The sequence below is a fragment of the Bison bison genome, unplaced genomic scaffold, assembly GCF_000754665.1.
Source record: "Bison bison bison isolate TAMUID 2011002044 unplaced genomic scaffold, Bison_UMD1.0 scf7180017864254, whole genome shotgun sequence".
NCBI lineage: Eukaryota > Metazoa > Chordata > Mammalia > Artiodactyla > Bovidae > Bison > Bison bison.
Genome location: NW_011494826.1, coordinates 3,275,976 through 3,302,268, shown reverse-complemented (window position 1 = coordinate 3,302,268; position 26,293 = coordinate 3,275,976). Strand labels below are relative to the sequence as shown.

The 26,293-nt window shown below is 40.0% G+C and overlaps 1 protein-coding gene across 1 annotated transcript in view; it reads right to left on the bottom strand.

The window, feature by feature from the left end:
* Positions 1 to 26,293, bottom strand: part of CCDC175 (coiled-coil domain containing 175) — a 66,403-nt gene that overhangs the window by 2,963 nt on the left and 37,147 nt on the right. Inside the window, exons 9-17 of the mRNA XM_010847765.1 lie at positions 25,290 to 25,426; positions 23,302 to 23,412; positions 21,878 to 21,949; positions 20,681 to 20,816; positions 20,025 to 20,156; positions 14,560 to 14,698; positions 11,386 to 11,465; positions 5,442 to 5,594; positions 2,513 to 2,615 (exon numbers count right to left, since the gene is read on the bottom strand). Coding sequence (XP_010846067.1) covers positions 2,513 to 2,615; positions 5,442 to 5,594; positions 11,386 to 11,465; positions 14,560 to 14,698; positions 20,025 to 20,156; positions 20,681 to 20,816; positions 21,878 to 21,949; positions 23,302 to 23,412; positions 25,290 to 25,426 — 1,063 coding nt within the window. The remainder of the gene's footprint in view (positions 1 to 2,512; positions 2,616 to 5,441; positions 5,595 to 11,385; positions 11,466 to 14,559; positions 14,699 to 20,024; positions 20,157 to 20,680; positions 20,817 to 21,877; positions 21,950 to 23,301; positions 23,413 to 25,289; positions 25,427 to 26,293) is intronic.

Below are 26,293 nucleotides of genomic sequence, written 5' to 3'. Positions count from 1 at the left end.
TTAAGTAAGTTCTAAATAAATGGAGGTATACACTGTATTCTTGGATTGGAAGTCTTCACTTTGTTAAGATGTAAATTCTCCTCAGATTGATTTATAGATTCAACACAAACTCAATCAAGATCCGAGCAGGGGTACGCGTGTGTGTAGATTAATAAGCTAATTCTAAAGCTTATATGGAAATCAAAATATCTAAAATAGCCAAAATGATTCTAACAGAGAAGCACAAATGAGAAGAACTAACATTACATGATATTTACAGATTGAATATGAAACTATAGCAATCAGGACAGTGTGATGTTGGTATAAATTCAGATACTTAGAATAAAGGAACAGATTCATAAAACTGATTTTTTAAAAAGTCATTGAGTAATACAATGCAAGAAGGAAAGTCTTTTCAAAAATGGTGCTGGAACAACTGAATATGCATAAAAGAACACCGTTATATTTCAACCCTACCTCATACCACATGAAAGAGTTAACTTTCATCCCTGGTTAAAGGGATCTAGACATTAAAGCTAAAAATCTAGTTGGTGATGGACAGGGAGGCCTGGCGTGCTGCAGTCCATGGGGTCACAAAGAGCTGGACACGCCTGAGCAACTGAACTGAACTGAACTGAAAAACTAATAGAGAAAACATAGGAAAAACTCTGAGAACTAGGCTTAGGCAAAAAAGGACACAAAACATACTAATGCTAAAAAGAAAAACTAGATAAAGCAGACTTTGCTCAAAAGAAAATTTTAAACTTTTTTCTAGGGCACCATTAAGTAAATGAAAAGTCAAGCCTTAGACTTAAAAAGGACTCATTTCCAGACTATATAAATATTTTAACTCAATAGGAAACACAAAGATTTGGAAAGACATGTGGCACTGACTTTTAAGGTCAAGTCACAATGCCACGAACTTCTACTTTGTTTTATTGGAATGTTAGCTTTTGAAACACAGCAGGTCAAGCAGCTGCACGTATGGAGAGGCCACACAGAGGTGTTCTGGTTAGCAGTCTCCCCAGAATTCAGCTGAGAGCCAGCATCGACACCAGACACATGAGTGAGCGGGTCTGCAGAGGACTCCAGTCCCCGGCTGCTGAATTATCCCTTAGCCATCAAGTTGCCCCAGCTGATGTGAAGTAGAACAGGCAGGAGTTGCCTCCACTAAGTTCTAACCAAACTGACAATTTGTAAGTAAAGTAATCTGTAATGCTTGTTATGTTGTAACAGATAATTTGTCAACAACATAATATAAAAAATGATATGTAAGTGGCCAAAAAACACATGAGAAGACACTTAACCTTAGTCAACAGAAAATCTTAATCAAGAGGAAATGCCATTTCATAGCTGCTGCTGCTGCTGCTAAGTCGCTTCAGTCGTGTCCGACTCTGTGCGACCCCATAGACGGCAGCCCACCAGGCTCCCTGGTCCCTGGGATTCTCCAGGCAAGAACACCGGAGTGGGTTGCCATTTCCTTCTCCAATGCACGAAAGTGAAAAGTGAAAGTGAAGTCGCTCAGTCGTGTCTGACTCTTCGTGACCCCATGGACTGCAGCCTACCAGGCTCCTCCATCCATGGGATTTTCCAGGCAGGAGTACTGGAGTGGGGTGCCATTGCCTTCTCCAATTTCATAGCTAGTAAATGGTTAAAATGACAACAATTTTAAGTGTTTTGACAATTTTAAGTGCTGGAGAGGATGTGGTGCTATTAGGATGATAAGTCTGTACAACTACTCTGGCAAACAGGCCATTTCTTATAAATCCAATGATTCCCCTCCTTTGTATTTACCCAAGAGAAACTAAAATAAATATTCTCAAAAACACAAATAGTAACCCCCAAAAGGAAACAATCCAAATGTTCCTCAGCTAGTGAAGGGATAAACAAAATATGGTACATCCATTTAAAGGACCACTATCATACAGCTACTTCCCTGGTGGTTCAGATGGTAAAGAATCTGCCTTGCAATGTAGGAGACCCAGGTTTGATCCCTGAGTCAGGTAGATCCCTTGGTGAAGGGAATGGCAACCCACTCCAGTATTCTTGCATGAAGAATTCCATGGATAGAGGAGCCTGGCAGGCTACAGTTCCTGGGGTCACAAAGAGTCATACATGACTGAGCGACTAACACACTTTCACTATACAGCTATAAAAAAACAAACAAGGATATATGCAGCAACATAGATGGGTCTTTAAAAAGTCTTCTGAGTAAAAGCAGCCAGGTACAAAACAGTACATGTTCTATCATCCCATTATATCCAGTCCTTAAGGACAGACGCACTGTCCTTCAGTGGTTTCTGGGAACTGGGAGCAGACTGGGAAATCAACCACAAAGAGACACAAGGGATGCTTTTCAATGATGAAAATGTTCTGTTCTTTCTTGTAGTGGCTCTGGTGATATGTACACCTGTCAAAACTCATTGAACTTAAGATGGGTACATTTTATTATATCAAACCAGTAACATTGATTTCAACAAAACAGAACTTTATTTTTTTATATGTAAAAGGTCACTCATGACACATTACTTACTCTGAAGATCTGTCAGCTGACAAGACAGGTCACTTGAGGAGCGCACGAGGTCTTCTTCTCCCCTTTCGTATTGCTCTATGTTGTCCTTTAGGTATGCAATATACTGGAAATTAAAGGTGTATGGTTGCTTTAAGCTGTTGAATTATAGTAGGTTAATTATCTGTGTAGTCGCTTAGCAAACATTTATTGATCCCTCCTCTGTGTGTCCCATCATTCTAGCTGCCAAGGTGACAGTGGTAAGCACAGCCCTTGCTAAGTTAATATTCTGTTGAGGGAAATAAAGGACCTTGCTTCCTAGTAAGCATTTCAATGTCACCCAAATAAACATGATATTCTGAATTTCCCACAAAAATGAACTAAAATGTATGCTGCCTAAACGCACTGTGTCCACAGGAAAAAAATTTTCCTTTTGGCAAAATGTGTGTTCAGTATATGCTACAAGGCAGCAATGTTGCCTCACTGGAGGTATTCATAGGACCGCAGAGGGATGAATTATCAAGTCGGGAGACCCTATGGGATTGCTCACTCTAGTTGGATGTTTCACTGGGTTGGCTGGCAGTGACAGCAGTGGTTTGGATATCAGAGACATGGCTTTCTGTTCTAACTACCCAGTGCTCAGGAACTCTAAAGTCTGGGAACTCTGAAAATGTGGGCTTTGGGATATAAAGTAGGCACGGCTCAGTTTCAATAGAGAAATTATCAAACACTAGAAACTACTGATAAAAATCTTAGAAATGGTCCCAGTGCCCTAGGAGAAGACATGGACCTGTTCCACAGGGCTGTTCATGAGGATGTGCCAGAAGGGCTCTCCTGCAGCCTTACCCCGTGTCAGTCTTTGCACAGCTTGCTGGCAGGTTTTGTAGTAAATCTAAGTGAAAGCTATCATAAGCCAAATCCAAGTCATCATTCTTGCTCTGAACATGGATCACTGTTTATAGACTTGTCTAGTTCAGGTGGCTTCCTGTAACTCTCCATTAGTCCCCTTTTTGGTCTTTTAGTCCCCTCTTGGTCTCCACTTCTACTGTTTCCTCTTTCAAAACTATCTTTCCTCCGAATTCTGTTCACACTTCATTGTTCTCATTAACTGTCCTCAAGGAATCTCATTATCTCTCAGGTGTAAATCCTACCTCTATGCTAATGGCACCAGGTCAGATTTCTTCCTGGAGCTCCTCACCTGTTGTGATTAAATGCTCGTGCTCTGGGTGACTATGTATATGTGCCCTGGGTGGATTGTCACACTTAACAACCAGATTGTAATTATACATTTGTATACCTGTCTCCCCAGCCAGACCGTGAGCTCTCTAAGGGTTTGGAACAGTGTCTTATCCATATTTGTATTCACTGTTTTTTCCCTAGAACTTGGGACTCAGTGATGCTTAAAATGTTTGTTGAATGAAGGGATGAGATCATCAAAACAAAGAGTGATGAATGAATAAGATATAAGCATAGGGTCATCCAGGGCTAGTAGATGGACCTTGAATCCAAAACAGAACTTTTCGAATCAATGTTTCACATAGTCATCCATTTGGTCACCCATTACCAAAATAGCAATGAAAATTCCAACTAAATCAATAAATAATCTACATCATCTTGATAGGAAGACAGTCTTGTGGAATGTTTCATAGGTGGATGAAATTCCTTTACAAGGTTGTTTCAAGGCTAGAAGGATGAAGATGTTGGATGTGTGTGGGTTACTGCCAGTGGCACCTGGGCTCTGTGGAGCACATCTGCCTTTTCAAAGTAGACTCCTATCTCTTATGTCATTTAATTATACCAAAAAACACATGATATTAGATAGAGAATTGTTGCCATTTAGAGTCTTAGTGCTGTAGGACTGCCCAAAGTCACACTACAGGGTTACTACTGAGTGACAGACTCAAAGAAGTAAATCTTAAGTATAAATAAGCAAAACTTAATCTTTTGAGATTGAGACTTTCATTTTAGGGGTTGGATGAACAAATTCCTTTGCTATAAAAAGAACTACAATCAATCTGAAACCATCTAACTTTTAAAATGGGCACAAGACTGAACAGATACTTCACAAAGAGGGTCTCCAAGTGTAGTGAACAACATACAAATCATTTCCTGAACCATCAGGAAAATGCAAATTAAAACCACAGTGGGTCACCACTACACACCCTCCAGAATGATTAAATTGAAAAAGGCTGAATTTTGCTCAGAATCAGGAATAACTACACTCTCTTATATGACAGACGGGAGTGGCAGTTCGTGCCGTGTCCTTGGGAGACCGCCCCTGTGCACTAAGGGGGACCATATGACCCTCTACGGCTCTAGAATGCCACTCGAGCTGTTTACCCAAAAGAAATACGTAACTATATTCATCAAAATACATGTAATAGCATTTTCATGGTAGTAGTCCAAATTAGAAACTCTCCAAGCCTCCATCAAGAGCAGAGTGTATAAATTATAGTATAGTCACACAATGGAATGCAATACGTACAAACAGTAAAATACAGAACTGAGAATGAATGAACCGTAACTTCACTCAATAATAAGAAGAAACCTGGGAAGCATAATTTTGGGCAAAAGAATATGTACTGTATCATTCCATACATATACTGTTCAAAAGCAGGCAGAACTCGTCTATAGTGTTAAAAGTCAGTATAGCATATTGTGGGAGAGTATAGTATATGATATGGTTTGTCGTGGGAAGGTCAATAACAGGAAGGCCCATAGAAGACATAGAAGACAGTATCTGGATTCTGTTGATGGATGCTTTGTTTCTTGATCTAGGTGTTGGTTATTCAGTGTGTTAATTAAGCTGTGTATGATGTGGGCACTTCTCTCTGTGTACTTTAAGTTTCACTTAGAAAGTTTTAAGAGTTATTCTCTCCTTTTCTTTCATAACTAGTACAGATATGGAAATCAACCATGACCATCATACAAAGTAAAGTGCTCTTGAACTTACCTCTTTTAATCTTTTATTTTCCAGGATCAAAGCATCTGTTTTTAGGTCATGTAAATAGATTTCATTTTCTAAGCTTTTTAAAATTTCAAAATGAGCTTTGGTTTTATAGCTTTCATGCTCTCTTAACTGTTTCAACTCCTGCTTCACTTTCTTCTGCTCAAACATAAAATCCACAATTACCTTATAGAGTTCAACTAGCAGGGCACCAGTGTATTAAGCTGCCTGTACCACATTCAGAGAAGGGTTCTAATTACAGCTGACCCTTGAACAATGCGGGAGTGAGGGGCACCAACCCCTGCCCAGTCACAAATCTGGGTATAACTTTACAATTGGTACTCTATTACCAGTTTCACATCTCCTGATTGAACCAACCACAGACCATGTAGTGCATTCATTGAAAAAAATAATTCACAAAGATATGGACACATGCAATTCAAACCCATATTGCTAAAGGGCCGACTGTAATTCCATGACCATCAGCAGAGGCTATGAACATCTTCCCTTGAAAAACTTTTAACTCCAAAGCTAATGGACTCTGGGAAGCAAGTCTACGGATCCCAAGTTCAGAGCTAAAGTCAAGCTATTGAGACAACTTCACAAAATAGAATATATCTTGATATATAAACAATTGCCTGGCAAAATGAGGAGGAAGGGAGTAGAATTTATTGAGGTTTTTTCAGGGAGGATTTGATATTTGCTATTTCTCAAAGAATATTACTTGATGGATTTTTCTGAATTCTCTAGTCAGTTTTAAATTATTATACTGTTATAAATCACATAATCTTTGTATATTGTATAATTGCCCCTAGCAGCATCCTATTAGGAAAATAGAATTATATATATAATATGTTGTTCTGCTGGTTGTTTAGTCACTAAGTGGTGTCTGACTTTTTTGCAATCCCATTGACTGTAGCCCACCAGGCTCCTCTGTCCATGGAATTTCCCACACGATATACTGGAGTAGGTTGCCATTTCCTTCTGCAGGGGATCTTCCCAACCCAGGGACTGAACCCGAATCTCCTGTGTCTCCTGCATTGGCAAGCAGATTCTTTACTGCTGAGCCGATGGAGAAGCTCATATATATAGTACACTTGTAATTTTCCCCTTCATATTTTTCTATTTCAATAACACATTAAAAGTTACTTTTGATATCAAAGAATACATTTTATGTTTAATCAACTGCACATACATATGTTTATCACTAACTATTCATTATAAAATGTTAGAAGGTAGTAAACATCCATTTACCTGCTCCTGTTTCATTCACTCTCCTAACCCCTACAACCTTTGCCCATTATCCTTGTCTTCATAGGAATTTACCAAAATAACAGATATGAAAAGAAGCTTACAAAGCATAATCCAATCTCTACTTTTTAAATAGGGCTTCCCAGGTGCTCAGTGACAAAAAATATGCCTGCAATGCAGGAGGCACAGGAGCTGTGGGTTCAATCCTTGGGTCAGGAAGATCCCCTGGAGAAGGGCATGGCAACCCACTCCAGTATTCTTTCTAGAGAATCTCCATGGACAGAGGAGCCTGGCGGGCTACAGTCCTTGGGTCACAAAATTGTCGGACACAACTATTGCAATTTATAAATAAAGCATGCATGGCACCTTTTAAGTAAGGAAAATGAACCCTCCCCCAGTGAGTGATTTTTCAGTGGTAACAGGTTACATGTTAATCTCTTCTAAAGCTGATCTCTCTCCCTCTACACATACACACACACACGTGTATATATGTATGCTGCTGCTGCTGCTAAGTCACTTCAGTCATATCCGACTCTGTGCAACCCCATAGATGGCAGCCCACCAGCCTCCCCCGTCCCTGGGATTCTCCAGGCAAGAACACTGGAGTGGGTTGCCATTTCCTTCTCCAATGCAGGAAAGTGAAAACTGAAAGTGAAGTCGCTCAGTCGTGTCCGACTCTTTGCGACCCCATGTACTGCAGCCCACCAGGCTCCTCCATCCACATACATATATATATATGTATACATATATGTCTCCAGCAGAGGCGTGGGTAGGCGATGGCCTGCTTCAGGGTCGGGGGCACTGAGTGTGGCAGTGTGTGCACAGGACCTTTTGAAGGATGTCTCCATTATCTTCACTACCCCCGCCATTGTTTGGTTTCAGATCAAACAACAGGGAGGGAACACACTCCCGTCCATCAACAGAAAATTGAATTAAATTTGTACTGAGCATGGCCCCACCCATCAGAATAAGACCCAGTTTCCCCCACAGTCAGTCTCTCCCATCAGGAAGCCTCTTATCCTTATCCTTCAGAGGATAGACAGAATCACAGAAAGCTAATCAAACTGATCACATGGACCACAGCCTTGTCTAACTCAATGAAACTATGAGTCATGCCGTGTAGGGCCACCCAAGATGGATGGGTCATGGTGGAGAGTACTGACAAAACGTGGTCCACCGGAGAAGGCAATGGCATGCCACTTCAGTATTCTTGTTCTGACAACCCCATGAACAGTATGAAAAGGCAAAAAGATATGACACTGAAAGATGAACTCCCCAGGTCGGTAGTGTCCAATATGCTACTGTAGAAGAGTAGAGAAATAACTCCAGAAAGAATGAAGAGATGGAGCCAAAGTGAAAACAATGCCCAGTTGTGGATGTAACTGGTGATGGCAGTAAAGTCCAAAGTTTTAAAGAACAATATTGCATAGGAACCTAGAATGTTAGGTCCATGAATCAAGGTAAATTGGAAGTGGTCAAATAGGAGATGGCAAGAGTGAAGATCAACATTTTAGGAATCAGTGAACTGGCTCGTTGGAAAAGACCCTGATGCTGGGAAAGATTGAAGGCAGGAGGAGAAGGGGATGACGGAGGATGAGATGGTTGGATGGCATCACCAACTCAATGGACATGAGTTTGAGCAGGCTCCTGGAGTTGGTGATGGACAGGGAAGCCTGGCATGCTGCAGTCCAAGGGGTCGCAAAGAGACGGACATGACTGAGTGACTGGACTGAACTGAACTGAATTAAAATGGACTTGAATGGGTGAATTTAATTCAGATGACCATTGTATCTAATACTGTGGGCAAGAATCCCTTAGAAGAAATGGAGTAGCCATCATAGTCAATAAAAAAGTCTGAAATGCAGTACTTGGGTGCATTCTCAAAAATGACAGAATGATCTCTGTCTATTTCCAAGGCATACCATTCAATATCACAGTAATCCAAGTCTATGCCCCAACCAGTAGTGCTGAAGAAGCTGAAGCTGAACTGTTCATTGAAGACCTATAAGACTTTCTAGAATTAACCGCCAAAAAGGATGTCCTTTCATCATAGGGGACTGGAATGCAAAAGTAGGAAGTCAAGAGATACCTGGAGTAACAGGCAAATTTGGCCTTGCAGTACAAAATGAAGAGGGCAAAGGCTAAAAGAGTTTGGCCAAGAGAACACACTGGTCATAGCAAACACCAGCTTCCAACAACACAAGAGAAGACTCTACACGTGGACATCACCAGATGGTCAACACTGAAATCAGATGATTATATTCTTTGCAGCCAAAGATGGAGAAGCTCAATACAGTCAGCAAAAACAAGACCGGGAGTTGACTGTGGCTCAGATCATGAATTCCTTATTGCCAAATCCATACTTAAATTGAAGAAAGTAGGGAAAACCACTAGACCATTCAGGTATGACCTAAATCAAATCCCTTATGATTATACAGTGGAAGTGAGAAATAGATTTAAGGGTCTAGATCTGATAGACAGAGTGCCTGATGAACTATGGATGGAGGTTCATGACATTGTATAGGAGGCAGTGATCAAGACCATCCCCAAGAAAAAGAAATGCAAAAAGGCAAAATGGTTGTCTGAGGAAGCCTTACAAATAGCTGAGAAAAGAAGAGAAAATGAAAGGCAAAGGAGAAAAGGAAAGATATATCCATTTGAATCCAAAGTTCCAAAGAATAGCAAGGAGAGATAAGAAAGCCTTCCTTAGCAATCAATGCAAAAAAATAGAGGAAAACAATAGAATGGGAAAGACTAGAGATCTCTTCAAGAAAATTAGAGATACCAAGGGAACATTTCATGCAAAGATGGGCACAATAAAGGACAGAAATGGTATGGACCTAACAGAAGCAGAAGATATTAAGAAGAGGTGGCAAGAATACACAGAAGACCTATACAAAACAGATCTTCATGACCCAGATAACCACAATGGTGTGATCACTCACCTAGAGCCAGACATCCTGGAATTCGAAGTCAAGTGGGCCTTAGGAAGCATCACTATGAACAAAGCTAGTGGAGGTGATGGAATTCCAGTTGAGCTATTTCAAATCCTCAAAGAGGATGCTGTGAAAGTGCCGCACTCAATATGCCAGCAAATTTGGAAAACTCAGCAGTGGCCACAGGACTGGAAAAGGTCAGTTTTCATTCCAATCCCTAAGAAAGGCAATGCCAAAGAATGCTCAAACTACTGCACAATTGCACTCATCTCACATGCCAGCTAAGTAATGCTCAAAATTCTCCAAGCCAGGCTTCAACAGTACATGAACCATGAACTTTCAGATGTTCAAGCTGGATTTAGAAAAGGCAGCAGGACCAGAGATCAAATTGCCAACATCCGCTGGATCATGGAAAAAGCAAGAGAGTTCCAGAAAAACATCTACTTCTGCTCTATTGATTACACTAAACCTTGGTGTGGATCACAACAAACTGGAAACTTCTTAAAGAGATGGTAATATCAGACCACCTTACATGCCTCCTGAGAAACATGTATGCAGGTCAAGAAGCAGTAGTTAGAACTGGACATGGAACAAGGGGCTGGTTCCAAATTGGGAAAGGAGTATGTCAAGGCTGTTCATTGTCACCCTGCTTATTTAACTTATATGCAGAGTGCATCAAGCGATATGCTGGGCTGGATGAAGCAAGCTGGAATCAAGATTGCTGGGAGAAATATCAATAACCTCAGATAGGCAGAAGACACCACCCTTATGGCAGAAAGTGAAGAAGAACTAAAGAACCTCTTGATGAAAATGAAAGGGGAGAGTGAAAAAGTTGGCTTAAAACTCAACATTCAAAAACCTAAGATCATGGCATCTGGTCCTATCACTTCATAGCAAATAGATGGGAAAACAATGGAAATAGTGAGAGACTCAATTTTAGGGGGGCTCCAAAATCACTGCAAATGGTGACTGCAGCCATGAAATTAAAGGAAATTTGCTCCTTGTAAGAAAAGCTATGACCAACCTAGACAGCATATTAAAAGGCGGAGACATTACTTTGCCAACAAAGTTCCATCTAGTGAAAGCTATGGTTTTTCCAGTAGCCATGTACGGATGTGAGAGTTGGACTATAAAGAAAACTGAGTGCCAAAGAATTGATGATTTTGAACTGTTGGATAAGACTCTTGAGAGTCCCTTGGACTGCAAGGAGATCAAAACAAGTCAATCCTAAAGGAAATCAGTCCTGAATATTCATTGGAAGGATGGATGCTGAAGCTGAAATTCCAATACTTTGGCCACCTGATGTGAAGAACTGACTCATTGGAAAAGACCCTGATGCTGGGAAAGATTGAAGGCAGGAGGAGAAGGGGATGACAGAGGGTGAGATCATTGGATGGCATCACCGACTCAATGGACATGAGTTTGAGCAGGCTTCGGGAATTGGCACGCCTGGCGTGCTGCAGTCCATGGGATCACAAACAGTCGGACTCCACTGAGCTACTGAACCGAACACATATATGTACATATATATACGTGTGTATATATATATATATATGTATGTATACACACATATATATACACACGTGTGTATCTATATACATGTGTGTATGCTGTGACTAAAAATTTCAAAACATTGGTTTAATAGGGTAAGTTTAAACAATGCAACTTTCTTGAAAACTCTAGTGGCACTAGGTAAGTTCCACTGTCTATATATACCAATATTCTGATGAAATGAAAAAAGAATGAATATATTTATACTTTACCGTGTTGTTAATGTATCGTATAAAGTCTCTTGTAAATTGAGAAATATTATTATTCAGTAAATTTTGTTCATTTTTTTGTGCTATAAAGAAAGAGAGAAAAAATAACTACTCACAATGTTATTTAAATAAAAGAAAATAAGACATATGCCTGGTTTTAAAAGCCGAATACTATTTTAAGGCTTATGATCAAATCAGAAGTCAGGTGCTCCCCAGTGCTGTTTCCACCCCTGTGTTTGACTCTTCAGAATCAACCATTTTTTAACTCATTTTTACTTTTTCCTCTTCCTTCAAAATTTTCTTTCTGAAAAATTTTTTCTTTATAAAATTTTTTTCCTTTTCTTTCTTAAATTTTTTCCTACTTACTTCCTGATACAGTTGAGGACATAGACACTTACTCCTATGGTCACATCTCCTGTGAACACTCACAGCCTCCACGTTTGCTTCCTCTAACCTCCTCATTAATTACAGATTTTGTTCAAATGAATTCCAACTGTTTGGATCATTATGATAGTGCAAAGTTTATTCACTGATGAGACAAATGGTACAGTATGACTATATTTCTTTTCTTGTATAGTTTTTGTTTGTTTGTTTTTCCTGGAGCTAAAAATTACCTCCCTTTTTAAAAAATAATCCTTAGTTTTCCACATATATATCATTGATTCACACCAAAATCTATAATAGCATTGTAAAATCTTTCTGAAAATTACTTCCCATGTGGTCAAACACGTTAGGTAGTTCATCAGTTCCATTCTGCCCTCCCCCACTGTCTTCTGTGCGTTTTTCTTGAGTCCTACTGCAAAGCTGGCCTCCTGAGACTTCCCCTGGCATCTCTCTCATGTTAGACCTCCTGCTTCTTGAAACTCATACCCTCTTCTTTCTCTTAATTTATTTCTTCTATTTGTTGAAGCAAATTTTGTGTAGCTTCCTGAGACACAGTAGATGAGGTCTTATATATCTAAATATATCTCTATTCTACATCTCTAGTTGACTGATAGTTCGGATGGGTATCTAATGTAGGAACTTTTTTTCTCTCAAAATTTTGAAGGCAATGTCTTCTAAATTCTACTGTTATATTGATGCTAAGAAGTCTGAAACCATTCTGGTATCTAATCTTTTGTGTAAAATCTTTTTCTCTCTAGAAGCCTTTACAATCTTTTTTTTTTTTTCTCCTGAAATCCAGTGATGTGGCTTAGTTAGTGTCTTTTCTTTCATATATTGTACTGGGAATCTGATAGGCCCTTTGAAATAGGAAATTCATATTGTCCAATTCTGAGAAATATTTTTGTAATATTTTATTGATAAATTTATACTTTCCATTTTTCTCTGTCTTTCCTGTTAGTTAGATATTTGATACCTCAGAATAGTTTTATAATTTCCTTAAACTTTATCCTGTTATCTCCTTGTTTTTTTTTCTATTTTTGGAGAAATCTTAACTTTTTTATAATCCTCTTATTGAATTCTAAAATTTTAGTTGTTACATTTTTTATTTCTACTCTTTCATGTTCTCTGTTCTTTTAAGCATCTTTTTTCATAAATGCAATATCTTATTTTATTTCTCTAAGAATACACCTTTACGATATATTCTCTATAATAGAAAGAATATATATTCTCTGCAATAAATAGAGAATATATATGCATTATATATAATAATATAGAGAGAATATGTACTCCCTGAGAATCTATATTATGTTCTTTGGGTTGTCCATGTTTCTACCAAATTTTCTTTCTGTCTGCTTTAGTTTCTGTCATTCATGTTGGAGTTTTTTCCTGATATGTCTGGTGATTTTTGACTATCTAATCCTATTTATGAGTAAGGGACTAAAAAGTTTAGTTCCTACTATCTGAAGCACATTGCTCTTCTGTCCCCTTTCCTTCTTTTCTCCTGCCTTCCCTTCTACTTTCTTCGGTGTTTTACCCCTTTGTTTTGACTTGAGAATCAGTCCTTGCAGTATACTGCAATTTATTGCTTACTTTTCTACTCATAGTGTTTCTTATATGCCCCACCCAGTGCAAGAAGGGATGGAGGGAAGTTGGAGAAGTAGATACCTGGCAACAGAATATATACACATTGTAAGTCTTGCTAAAAGTGGTAAAAGATGAAGGAAACTTAACTGGGTTAACCAAATGAAAACCTGGCAAAAGTGGAAACCAACTGAGGACTGGGAACCAGACCAGTTACCTAGGCATTTATTCTTATTCTTATATTCTTAAAAATCTGCCCTCTGTGACAATTATCACTATTCACTTTGAATATCTGTTTCACATTGCAGTGTATGGGCTTCCATGTGCCTGCCCTGTTCTGACACACCGTTTTAATTGCTATCCCCATAGTTATCTTTGCCAGCTGGTCAGTCCCAGCACAGTGCACATTTTTTACTCCCATTCCAGTACTTTCTGTAATTTTGGCCCTGGCCTCCTGATTGCAATGGCATTTCTTCTATCATCTAGAAGATAGAAATGCTGGAAGTTGTCCTGCTTAAGAACCTAAATTCTTGGCTAATGACCCTTCACTCCCCAGATTCAAGACAAGAGTCACACCTCTCGGATGGTTCTAGATCTGAACTTTTGCATTCAGGTTTAGATGACCATGGTCAACTTTTGGAGGAGAATAATTGTTTTTTATATTAAATGCACACATGGTTGTGCCAAGAACTAAAACACAAAACATGCTTTCAGACACATTTCATATCCTGTATGAAGCCCCCAGATCTGAGACAAGTTCGTATCTATCTCTGTCTGCCTTAGGGTTAGATTAGCGAAAAAAATCTGAGGAGTACCTACTTGATAAATGGTTAAAGTCATAGGTGGAAAAAGATATAATTTGTAAACTTATGTAGAACAAAAAATTTTCTGCATGGTAGAAGGTAAAGAAATTGGTTATACCTTTACCAAGTACAGACAGAAACTATATAATATAGTTGTTACTAATTCTTAGTTTTAAATAGTGTTTAAAAGAGAAGAAGAAAATTTTGACAAGTGTTAACAGTAAGATTGTGGTGTGGAGAAGAGGAAACTAGAAGAGGCAAAAACTAGAGAATGGAGAATTAAAGATGATGGAAAAAGCTTGAGAGAATTTCACCATTGGCTTGTGATGAATGGCCCACCTTGTGTTAGCAGATGACAGTGAAATCCATACCTGGGCTTGAAGTCAATTACTAAGTACTTCATATCTACCTGTAACAGTTTCAATGAGATTTTGAAATTTTCTGTTTTTGTCTGTGAATTCCTCTTCTGCCACCTGAAGCTGTGGAAGACACTTGTCTAACTCAACTTCCTTTTCTTTGCTAATTTGCGCTTCTTCAGCGAATCTTTGCTTGAAAGACAGAAAGCTGATTGTGAGGTATGATTATGGAGAATTCACACAATATTCTAGAGTAGAAGGTAAGTTCATTGATGTGGAAACTTCTGTCTTGGACACTTCTTATCCTAAGTTGCATAGAAAGATATCTGGCACACACTAGATATTTAATAAATATTTGTTGGCTGACTCACTGACTCTCTGGCAATCTATAATGTTAGGAGATAAATTCGCTGGGCTCTCCAAAGATCCTTTCAGTTCTACAGCTTGACTGCTATGGTTCTATTGCTGTTACCTTATATGTGCCCTAAAACTATTTGAGAAACTTTCTTTTGATTGATCATACATTATGAAACCTGGAGGAGGGCATGGCAACCCACTCCAGTATTCTTGCCTGGGGAATCCCATGGACAGAGAAGCCTGGGGTGCTACAATCCATGGAGTCGCAAAGAGTCAGACACAACTGAGTGACTAAGCACAAGCACAGTAAAAAAAATATATGCCAGCTCCAAGAAATGTGGATGTAAGTAAGAAGTGGGGAGGGGGTAGAAACAAATGGATATAATACTACAATACATGGGTTAAAAGTGCCCAAAGCAAAACATGAGCATGCATGCTTACTTATTCAAACTCAGGTCTTATTTAGTTTCAAATGGAATATAGTTGAGTCTCTCCTAGAAAGTCAGGGTAGACTTAAACTAATGACTAAGGTAAAAACAGCCAACTGACATGTACCATCCACTTTCCTGTCCTGTCAGGACCCCTGAGTTTTAGCTGAGCAGATGGCTGCCAACGAGAGTGATTTCTCAGCTTTCCTCCCAGGTGGGTGTGACCAGTGAGTCTGTGAGCAGAAGTGGGGTATGCCATTTCTGGGTCCTGCCCCTAAAACAGGAAGAAGTATACGGCTCTTGGGTCCTTCCTCTTTCCCCTTGCTGGAAGAGGATGAGAATGGACACTTGGACCCACAGATGTTAGCCTCATGCTGAGGATGGCAGAGCTGCCTTTCCAGCCCTCAACCCCCTCCCTTCAGCCTGTACCAGGAAGAGAAATAAAAATCTCTCTTCTGTAATGACCATGTCAGGGGTTCTTAACTAGATACTAAGACTCTTAAGGTTTAAACAGGCCACAACTGACCCAGTTTACTTTTATTTTTTATTTTTACGTAAGTTGAACATACACATAATTTAAAAGAAACCTCAATGCCAGCAACATCAGGCCTGTCTCCCCAACAGGAGGTGCCCTTTCAACACAGCCAACCTGAGGCTAATGTCCATTGACCCCACCGAGGTGATAACTCAGCCCAAGAGAAAGAGTCCCACAGGGGTGGATGTGAAGTCCTCCCTGGCTTAGAAGCCTCATGTTCAAAGTGGAGCCAACATCTCTTGGGCATAGCTTCCAGGTCCATACCAGGGACATGCCCTTTTAAAAGAGGCACCAAATCCAGGAAAGCCCAATGCTCTGGTTTCCCATTAGTTATTCTCCTGGTCAGGATGCAGCACACCAATAAAGTGTTGTTCTGCACAAGCAACGTTGCCAGATAATACCACTGAGAATCCATCTTTATCAGGTAACCAGGGGAAGGAGCCAGAAAGTTAAGCCAAAATCAATTTCCCAATAAAAGCAGAGGACTGTTAACCCTTCAGTGCACATCTTGCTTATGTTCACTGTATTTTGGCCTCTTTTTGATAGAGCACCTTGCTTGCCCTAATTACAATAATACAGTGATTTAATGGCCTGATAGGTCCCCTTCCATATTGTCATTAGAATCCTTATGAATAACACAGAAAGACAAAAACAACATAAAACACCATAATATAATATTATTACAATGTAGAATCAGGAGTAAATTTCTCCAGACTGCACTGTTCAGAAACTCAATCATGTATTACCTATACTATGTTCTCTAAAAAAAGAATGGCCTAACAATGGCTGCCTTCCTCACATAAGGACGTATGTGCATACTTTAATTCATTCCCATGCCTGCACAAGGGTTAGGCTGCCAGCACCACCCTAACAAGAAACCATGCTCTTTGTTTTATGCTTGGAGAGAGGACTGGGTACCAGGTGCTGCTGCAGCTCAGGCAAGGGGGTGTTTGCCTGCTGGCTCGGCTTCTTGGAGGTGGGCAGCTTCTTCAGATCATTCAAAACCTCCCTCAGCTTCCCTGTGTCCTGAGCCATGTGCATATGTAGCCCAGTGATGAAAGACTCACTATGAAACCTACTGATTTTGCTTTCCCTCCCTGTGAATTTGGGCTCTGTCCATCCAGAGGTCTTACTACCGGTGAGAATGATCCCACCAAGGGTACAATAATACTCTCATAAACCAAAATCTGAGGTTGTTGCTGCTGCTGCTGCTAAGTCGCTTCAGTTGTGTCCGACTCTGTGCGACCCCATAGATGGCAGCCCACCAGGCTCCCCCATCCCTGGGATTCTCCAGGCAAGAACACTGGAGTGGGTTGCCATTTCCTTCTCCAATGCATGAGAGTGAAAAGTGAAAGTGAAGTCGCTCAGTCGTGTCCGACTCTTAGCGACCCCATGGAATGCAACCCACCAGGCTCCTCCATCCATGGGATTTTCCCGGCAAAAGAGTACTGGAGTGGGGTGCCATTGCCTTCTCAGAAATCTTAGGTTACTGCCTCTCAATTTTGGGCTCCTCATGCCAATTGAACTAAAGGCAGAAATGGGATTCCAATGTGCCTGGGGTTATTGATGATGATTTTCAAAAGGAAAAGGGATTTATAATAGTAGCATCCAGGCTGCCATCTGTCCATGTCTTTGTGTAAATGAGGCACAGGTGGACACAGCCCTGCAGGGGGCACATAGCCTGGCAAACAGACTACCTGCATAAATTTTCTTATCTGCAGTCTTCCACTTCTAATTTACTTGTTTTGCCTTATTTCATTGTATAAGCTTGAATGCAATGTCAAATGGTGTCGTCTTACTCCTGACTGTCCTCATTGGTTTAGCATTAAGTATGATGGGTAAATTCTGTCATCTCTGTTTCAAAAATCATCTGAGATGATGACTACCTCTGACCACCCCTCAGTTACCATTCTAAGTCAAGCTACTTGGCATATTGATGTCACTTCCTAATTGGTCTTCCTGTATCCACCACTGCTTTCCTAAATTCTGTTGAATATAGCAACCAGAGTGATCCTATTTAAGTGAAAGCCATATTATTTCAGAATAAATAATCTTCACTCAGAACTTTCCAATGGCTTCCCAGCCCATGCAGAGCAAAAGACAGTGTATTCATGAGGACCTACAATGAGGGGCAGGCCTGGAGTTGCCCCTTTTAGATCTCCCCTCAAGGAAGAATTCACTGACCTGTGACAAGGAAAGGGGCTAGCTGACAGCCTCCAGGGTGGTTGGCTCCTTCAGAGTGACCTTGGCTATGTAGCCAAGACCAAGCTCTTCAGTGGCCTCCAACTAATTGTGTGAGCAAGGAGATGGTACAGGGTGAGGCCATTCCTGCCCAAGGCAGGCCTCTTCCTATGGACAATCCTGGCTTTGGAGCTCCCTAGAGAGAGTTTTCAGCCTACATAGTGGCCCCTGGCTAGTTCTTTCATAGGCATTACACCCTAATAAATCTTTAAACTCCTAACTCCATGTCAGCATCTGCTTCTGGAAGATGAGTCCCCACCCGGCTGGCACTCTCCCCCATTCTGCTGCAGCCACGCTGCCTCCCTGTCATCCCTCAAATAGAAACTCTTGTCTCAGAACCTTCAGGCTCAGCATGTCCTCTGCCTGGAGACACCTTCTCCAGATGTCTGCACATCACACTTCCTCATATCCTTCAGGGCTGTGCCCTTCTCTGACTCCCTGTTTAAAAGGGCACATAGACTGCATTATATATACTCACCCTAGTCTACTTTCCTATTTTTATTTTCTCTATAGCATTTATTGCCATTGAAAATATCACATGTTCTACTGTTTATTTTCAGACACCCCCCACCCTAATGGAATGTTTCATAAGGACAAAGCTCTTTATCTGTTTCCCACCCCTCTCTTTTATAAATTTCTGTTTTTCAAGATTTAGAAGGATACTGAGCATCTAGACATGCTGCGACCAATGGAGAAATGCCTTCCACCTTGCGGCTTCTTCCTTCTGTTCCTTCTAATTTTGTACACGTTTGTGCAATGCTTTTTTTCCCTTGTTTGTTCCCTGAGTTGTGCCAGTTTCCATTTCCCTTCTTGCTATTTCTGGCCATCCCCTTCTGACGTCTCTTCCCTGAGTTCCTGTATTTCCATACTCCTAATCTTCCTTGGCACCTCTATGAAGTTTTTTTCTGAATTCACAGATGAATGTTGAATCATAGTTTTCAAGCGTTCCAGAACAATTTTATGAAAGTTTCATTCCCCCTTCACCTGTTTTTCTCATAGTATTTTTATGCAAAAGATTTATCTGCTTCTAGAATTGACTTTTTCTGGGACCAGTTATCTGCAGAGGGTTTCTGCAGGACATGGCAGAGTGTGTGTGGCCGTGGTGGAGGGCGGAGAGTGGGCTTGGATCAGGGGAAGATCTAAACTTTGAAATGTAAGGACTGCCTATTCCCTTGCTACAGCAAGGCACTGCTGCCTTCAAATAAAGCTCCTCTTTGGGGTAGCCAGGCCTTTTTCCCTGTCTTCAAACTGAATTAAGTTCAGGAAGCCTTCTATTACCATCTCTTTACTTCTCAGCTACTTTATTAATGGTGGTCTCCAAAAAACATGCCCTTGCCTGCCAAGGTAACACCAGCACCTTGAAAAGGTTTTTGTTTTCTGTTGTGTTTCCACTCTCTGCCCTGCGAGTCTTTCTTTCCAGCATCCATGTTCTATTCTATGCCAGGGCAGCCCCTGGCAGTTTCCAGGTCAGTACCATGCCCTCTCTTTAAGGAGAACCTCTGAGATTGCCCTTCTTGGTCTCCCTCACCCTTCATTCCTCTCCCCCACTGTCTCCTCCGCATGATTTTCTCCAACACTCCACCTTACCTCCATGGATTTTTGCCAGCACTTCTACATAACTTGGAGTGTGTGATATTTTTTTAACTAAAAGATTTCTTGTTGCTCTATTTCTTTTTTAGGAAAAGAAGAAATATTCAGAATTTAATTGTAGTCCTGTTCAAACTAGAAGATTTACTTTACATTTAACTGAATAGTTGGGGAGATATCCTGGAGAAGGGAAAGGCTACCCACTCCAGTATTCTGGCCTGGAGAATTCCATGGACTGTATAGTCCATAGGGTCACAAAGAGTTGGATACGACTAAGCGACTTTCACTTTCACTAACTGAATAGCATGAAATATACCCTCCCCTTCATACAGCCACATAAAATTGTTCTTAGATATAAAATAAAACTTACTTCAAACTTGCTTAATTCTTGAATTAACTTTCGTTCTTTGATAACAAATGCATCCTCCTCTTGTTTTAATTCTAATGTAAGTTGTTCAATCTTTGCCAAAAACTCGTTGATATCGTGTTCTCTAATACTGGTCTAATTAGGGGAAAAATGAGAATTTATCATCTGTCTTGTAGCAGTCAGTATTAATACTTTCAATCAGTCAGATAAATTAATACCTTTCTGCATGACATTTGGCTAATTTGTCTCAGTAACTACTGGGGAGGGAGGGATGTTTTTTCCCTTCAGAGATTAATTTCGTCACCAAACAACATGTGTAAATGACATTAGGAAATTGGGCATGGAACTAGTAGGGGCTGGAGGGTAGGCAGAGCATAAATAAATAAATGACGTTTAGTCCCTTTATTTTTAGAGATAGTTTTCCTAAACACTGTTCTCAAGTTTCAGTTACATACTTCAAAGTCATATGCTGGAGAGAATTTCTACTTTGCTAAATTCCTACAGTTAATACATAGCAAATGGATACATTTCTTAAGAAAGTTACATAATTTACTCTAGACATGAAATCAGCAATAAGGTAAAGCATAATGAAATACTGAAGAGTTACTGATATGCAATCAATATAGGGAACGAACACAAGCCCCTTTGGATTCCTTTACCTCTTCTATTAATTCACTGCGCCTATTTTCAGCTTCTTGAATTTTATCTATAAGTTCTTTTATTTCATCTTTTATTTTTTTGACCCAACGTGCATGTTTTTTCCGCAAACAAGCTATTTTCCACTGAGTTATAATACTGGAGATGAGAACAAAAAGAGTTATCATCAAATTGACATCACAGTTCATTGAAAAGATGAAAGAATTCAAAACAAAACAAATCATATTATGATCATACAAAATTATCTGTGCTATTCATGATGCAGACTAGGCACATTAGCTGAAAAAATAAGACGTTAATAAAAAACATTAACGGCCCAAATGCCATCTCCGCAAGCTGCTTCACAGGAAGTTGTGTGAGTACATCCAGCGGGACAGTAGACAAACCACACTTGATAGCTTACCTCCTCTAGAAAAGGATAGAAATGGGGAAGGCTCTGGGGTGGGTGAAGAAAAAGGAGTCCCAGACAGAAACGGTAAAGGAATTACCTAAATCACTCAAAGTGCTAGTAAGAAGTCTCAAGCTTCTGAATTCTCGAATTTTTCTCTCCACCATAACATAAAAAAGATAACTAGAGAAGAGTAAAAATGTGCAACTAGAGTCTTATAAATAGTATAACAACAATGACAACAACAATAAAATATATCTAAGTTTCTGTGGGTGTTTTCTTGGTGCTGGGCACTGGGCTATATACTTCACATAGATCATCTCATTTATCATTCATGCAATCTTACAAGGTGGGTACTACTATCATTCCTCACTTTATAGGGATGGGAGCAGACAGATATGAAATAACTCAGCCCTGGTCATAGAGCTAACAAGAGGCAAAACAACCAAAGTAGTCCATCTGCTGAGACTGTGTGCTTAACCACTCTCCTCTGTCCCTTCACGTCACCTTCCTTACCGGTCCACATAGGCACCTGGCTGAGTAAGACTCATTGTTACCAACCTTGACAAGTATACTCTGGTGACTTCACATGACTGGAATGAAAAACTTTGTTTCTGTTCAATGAACAAAATGTCAAACTAACGAACACATCTAGAGCCAAGAGAACTCACACAATTTAATTTTGTGGGAAATAACTTCCATGGACTCTAGCAACCAACAAGCACTCTTATTTTTTCCAACTTTGGGGCACTATTAATTAAGACAACATACAGTACTTAAGATATAAATAAGCTTTTTTTTTTTTTTTTACCATCTCTGAGTTTCTCTTTCCATGTTCTCATTCAGGATTTTTATTTGTTTCCGATATACTTCCTTTGTTGCTCTAAAAATAAGAACATATTAGATTTTGCATTTATGGGAGCTGTTAAATATATAATAGACAATGTATAATTCTTCAAAATAATGCAACCTTATTGTGGTAGCACAATAAGGCTACCATCTAATTGGGAGACAAACAGACCAGCACAACTAAAGATTTTAGTGCCAGACTAATAGAAAGACAATTACAAATTTTTTTGGCCAGTGCAAACTGATTTTGCAAGTTTTGAAGCCAAGAATAAGGAAGAACAGATTTTGGTGAGGCAGTTGTGGACAGGTTATTAAAGAATAATATTTAATAGAGGGAGGAACATGGAGGTAATATCTCACCAAGGAAAAGACATCATCATTTGCAAACACACAGAGGAAAGGAGCAGCTAGTCAGGAAGCTTGGGACTAAGGCAAACTTATTGCATACAGAGGACATGAAGGGAAATAACCCTATGACAAAGGAAGGGTTTAGGTCAACAAATTGGCGAGGAACTGGATTTTAGACTGAGTTCTGATTTGCTTCAATGTATAATTTAGACATTATACACGGGTATAGGGGGCTTCCCTGGTAGCTCAGATGGTAAAGAACCTGCCTGCAGTGGGGAGACTCAGGTTCAATCCCTGGGTCGGGGAAGATCCCCTGGAGAAGGAAATGGCAGCCCACTCCAGTATTCTTGACTGGGAAATCACATGGACAGAGGAGCCTGGCAGGCTACAGTCCATGGGAACTCAGAGTTGGACACGACTGAGCGACTGTAAATTTCACTTTCTCCCATAACTTAGAAAGCCAATATATATTCTGGAATTAGGGATAAGTAGTAAATATGGCACCCCACTCCAGTACTTTTGCCTGGAAAATCCCATGGATGGAGGAGCCTGGTAGGCTGCAGTCCATGGGGTCGCTAAGAGTTGGACACGACTGAGCGACTTCACTTTAACTCTTCACTTTCATGCATTGGAGAAGGAAATGGAACCCACTCCAGTGTTCTTGCCTTGAGAATCCCAGGGATAGGGTAGCCTGGTGGGCTGCCGTCTATGGGGTCGCACAGAGTCGGACACGACTGAAGCGACTTAGCAGCAGTAGCAGTAATTAAGAATGGAAGATGTGCTTGTGGATCTGGGGTAGAGGGGAATGTGGAGACTCTAACGTAGGTATTAGAAGCAGCTTATATAGAACTCAGCACCTGTCTATCCTTTCATTGAAAGATTCAATGATAATGACCTTTCTGGACTGTAAAACAAGAGATAGCCAATTATGAACCTCCTTTTCTATAGTATATTCCAAATTTTATAGGTTTGTTACCATTTATTAAGAAATAAATGCAGAGGAATGAAGATTAAAATGTTCAAAGGCAATAAACATACCGATGAAGCTCACCGAGAGTAATAAGTCCTTCTTCCATATTTTTGATGTCTACTTTTCTTTTTGATAGGAAGTTTTCTTTCTGAGCTATAAATGCCAGTTGTTTTTGATTTCTACCATGAAAAAATAGTTATCATATGTTGAACATTGAAATCATTTTTAACTGCTCAGCATAAGAAAATATGCAATCAAAACCAAGAACTCAAAAAGTAGTTTGAAATTTCAGTTGAGGAACTATTTACCAGATAAATTAGTAAAAAATAGAAACAAAGTTTTTTCCCAGTAGTGGCTAACTCTAAATTTATGAAAATCTTCAAGCCATGAAAAGAACATTAATTGTAATAGTAACTATAAAACCATAAGAATAGTTCAATAGCACTTTGCCTTTCTGAGTGGGTGTGTCTCTTTTAATGAATTTATCAATTCTGGTATTTGATTTGGGAAAATGTGAAGGAATCAATCAGACTAACTTTAGATAGAGGTCTACCTCTTCCTAGCAGTGCGATCTTGAAAAGAGACTTCACCTATGGATGAGCCTCAGTTTCGCCATCCATAAAAGGAAATGGCAACCCACTCCAGTGTTCTTGCCTGGAGAATCCCAGGGACGGGGGAGCCTGGTGGGCTACCGTCTATGGGGTCGCACAGAGTCAGACACAACTGAAGCGACTTAGCAGCAGTAGCAGCAAGCAGAGATACCAGCCAGCTCTGTCTCTCTATCTCCCTTCTGTGAGGACACAGCAAGAAGATGGTTGACCATCTTCTTCATGCAAGTTAGGAAGACAGTTCTCACCGGAATCTGGCCATGCTGGCACCCAGATGTCAGATGTCCAGTCTCCAGAAATATGAGAAATAAATTTCTGTCATTTAAATCTCCCCATCTATGGTAATTTGTTATGGCAGCCCAAGCTGAAGAGGACAAATACCAATAACAGTAGTAAATGTTTCAGGGCTACAATTCTTTGTCACCAGAACATTTTATGATTCAAACTGATAACTTAGTATTGATCTAAGGAAGTTATTGCCCAAATAATACTAACCGTATCATTCTTAGTAGGCTATTCAATTGGATGAGATAAAATGATTGTAGTAACTGTTTCATAAATGCTACAACAATGACCATAAATTCAGCTTCACATAAGTGGGCCTGGACGCCATAATTACACTTCCATGTGACTTCATTTTAAGTGTAGTAATGGATTATTACTTATATAATTCATGAGGAAAACGCTGGTGAATGCCCATTACCTGCTAAGCAATGGACAAGATCCTGAGGATATAGCGCTAAGATGGAGCAACTCCGCTGATCTGTCATAGCTCAGTGGGACAAAGTGGGGTGTAACCAGGTGATAACAATGCAATGACTAATGAAAGGAGTGACCTCAGAGGGATGTTTCACAGGGACCATTCTGGTGAGATGGAGACAGATAAGTTAGGGGTGGTAAAACAGAAAGTGGGAAGAACTTCTGAGAGGCAGACCAAAGCAGAGAGGCTAAAAGGGGGTGAAGACAGTGGAGTTGGGTAGGAGGACAGGATATATCTGAGAAATATCTGGGAGGTGGGACTGACAAACATTGGTGCTTCCGGGTAAAATATGGGTGTTTCCTTGAATAATTTCCCAGTCTCTGGGTTAGGGGATTATGTCAATGACCAGACCTTTTTCTGAGATAGGAAATTTAAGTGCAGAGCCAGTTTCTGATGACAGCAGATCTCAGTTTCTCTAAGCAATCTTATGGAGTAAAAACATGGTTATTCTTTCAAGAATCTGATGTAGAAGTAAAAATAATAGGTTTGCTCTTTACGGATTTGATCTGACCCATATGAGGAAAGCATTATTCAGTATGTATAGAGGCAAATTTGGGGCATATTTATGACTGGATAAAGAATATTTCATTGTTGTCAATAGATTTTAAAACTAGGATAAGCTTAAATGGAGATGCAACCCACAACTATAGTATGTTGAGTCATGTATAAGTCATGGATAGAAACATACTCAGAATAAATTTTCCGTTTCTGCATGAAAACTTTATCCTCTTCATTTAAGACAATCTTATATTGTCTGGAAACTGTATGCAATTTCTCTCGTAGAGCTTTGTTCTCTAAACGACAATTGTGTAACTTTTCAGTCATCTAGGGAAAAAAAAAAAGAATTGAAGTAGAGGATTTGTGTCACGGTTTCTTTGATGGGCAACTCACTAGAGCACTGGGCATATTACTTAACACCCATATAAGACTATGCCTTAAATGTTGAGTGATTTAATTCTACATCAGATATTAATTGTACACTTGGGGCCTCAAAGATGACAAATGTGTAGAAAGGTAATAAACACTGATGAGAAGCCATAAAGTAATAATTCATACTAAATTAAGAATTAATAAAGTAGGATCATTTAGCAAGATCTATATGTTCTTTTCCCAGAAGATAAACTATACCGGGGGAAAAAAAAATAACATCAGTAGGAACTCTTTCTCAAAACCTCTTTGAGTAGATATTATACTCCAGATCAGATCAGATCAGATCAGTCGCTCAGTCGTGTCCGACTCTTTGTGAACCCATGAATCACAGCACGCCAGGCCTCCCTGTCCATCACCAACTCCCGGAGTTCACTGAGACTCACGTCCATCGAGTCAGTGATGCCATCCAGCCATCTCATCCTCTGTCGTCCCCTTCTCCTCCTGCCCCCAATCCCTCCCAGCATCAGGGTCTTTCCAATGAGTCAACTCTTCCCATGAGGTGGCCAAAGTACTGGAGTTTCAGCTTTAGCATCATTCCTTCCAAAGGAATCCCAGGATTGATCTCCTTCAGAATGGACTGGTTGGATCTTCTTGCAGTCCAAGGGACTCTCAAGAGTCTTCTCCAACACCACAGTTCAAAAGCATCAATTCTTCAGTGCTCAGCCTTCTTCACAGTCTAACTCTCACATCCATACATGACCATTGGAAAAACCATAGCCTTGACTAGACGAACCTTTGTTGGCAAAGTAACGTCTCTGCTTT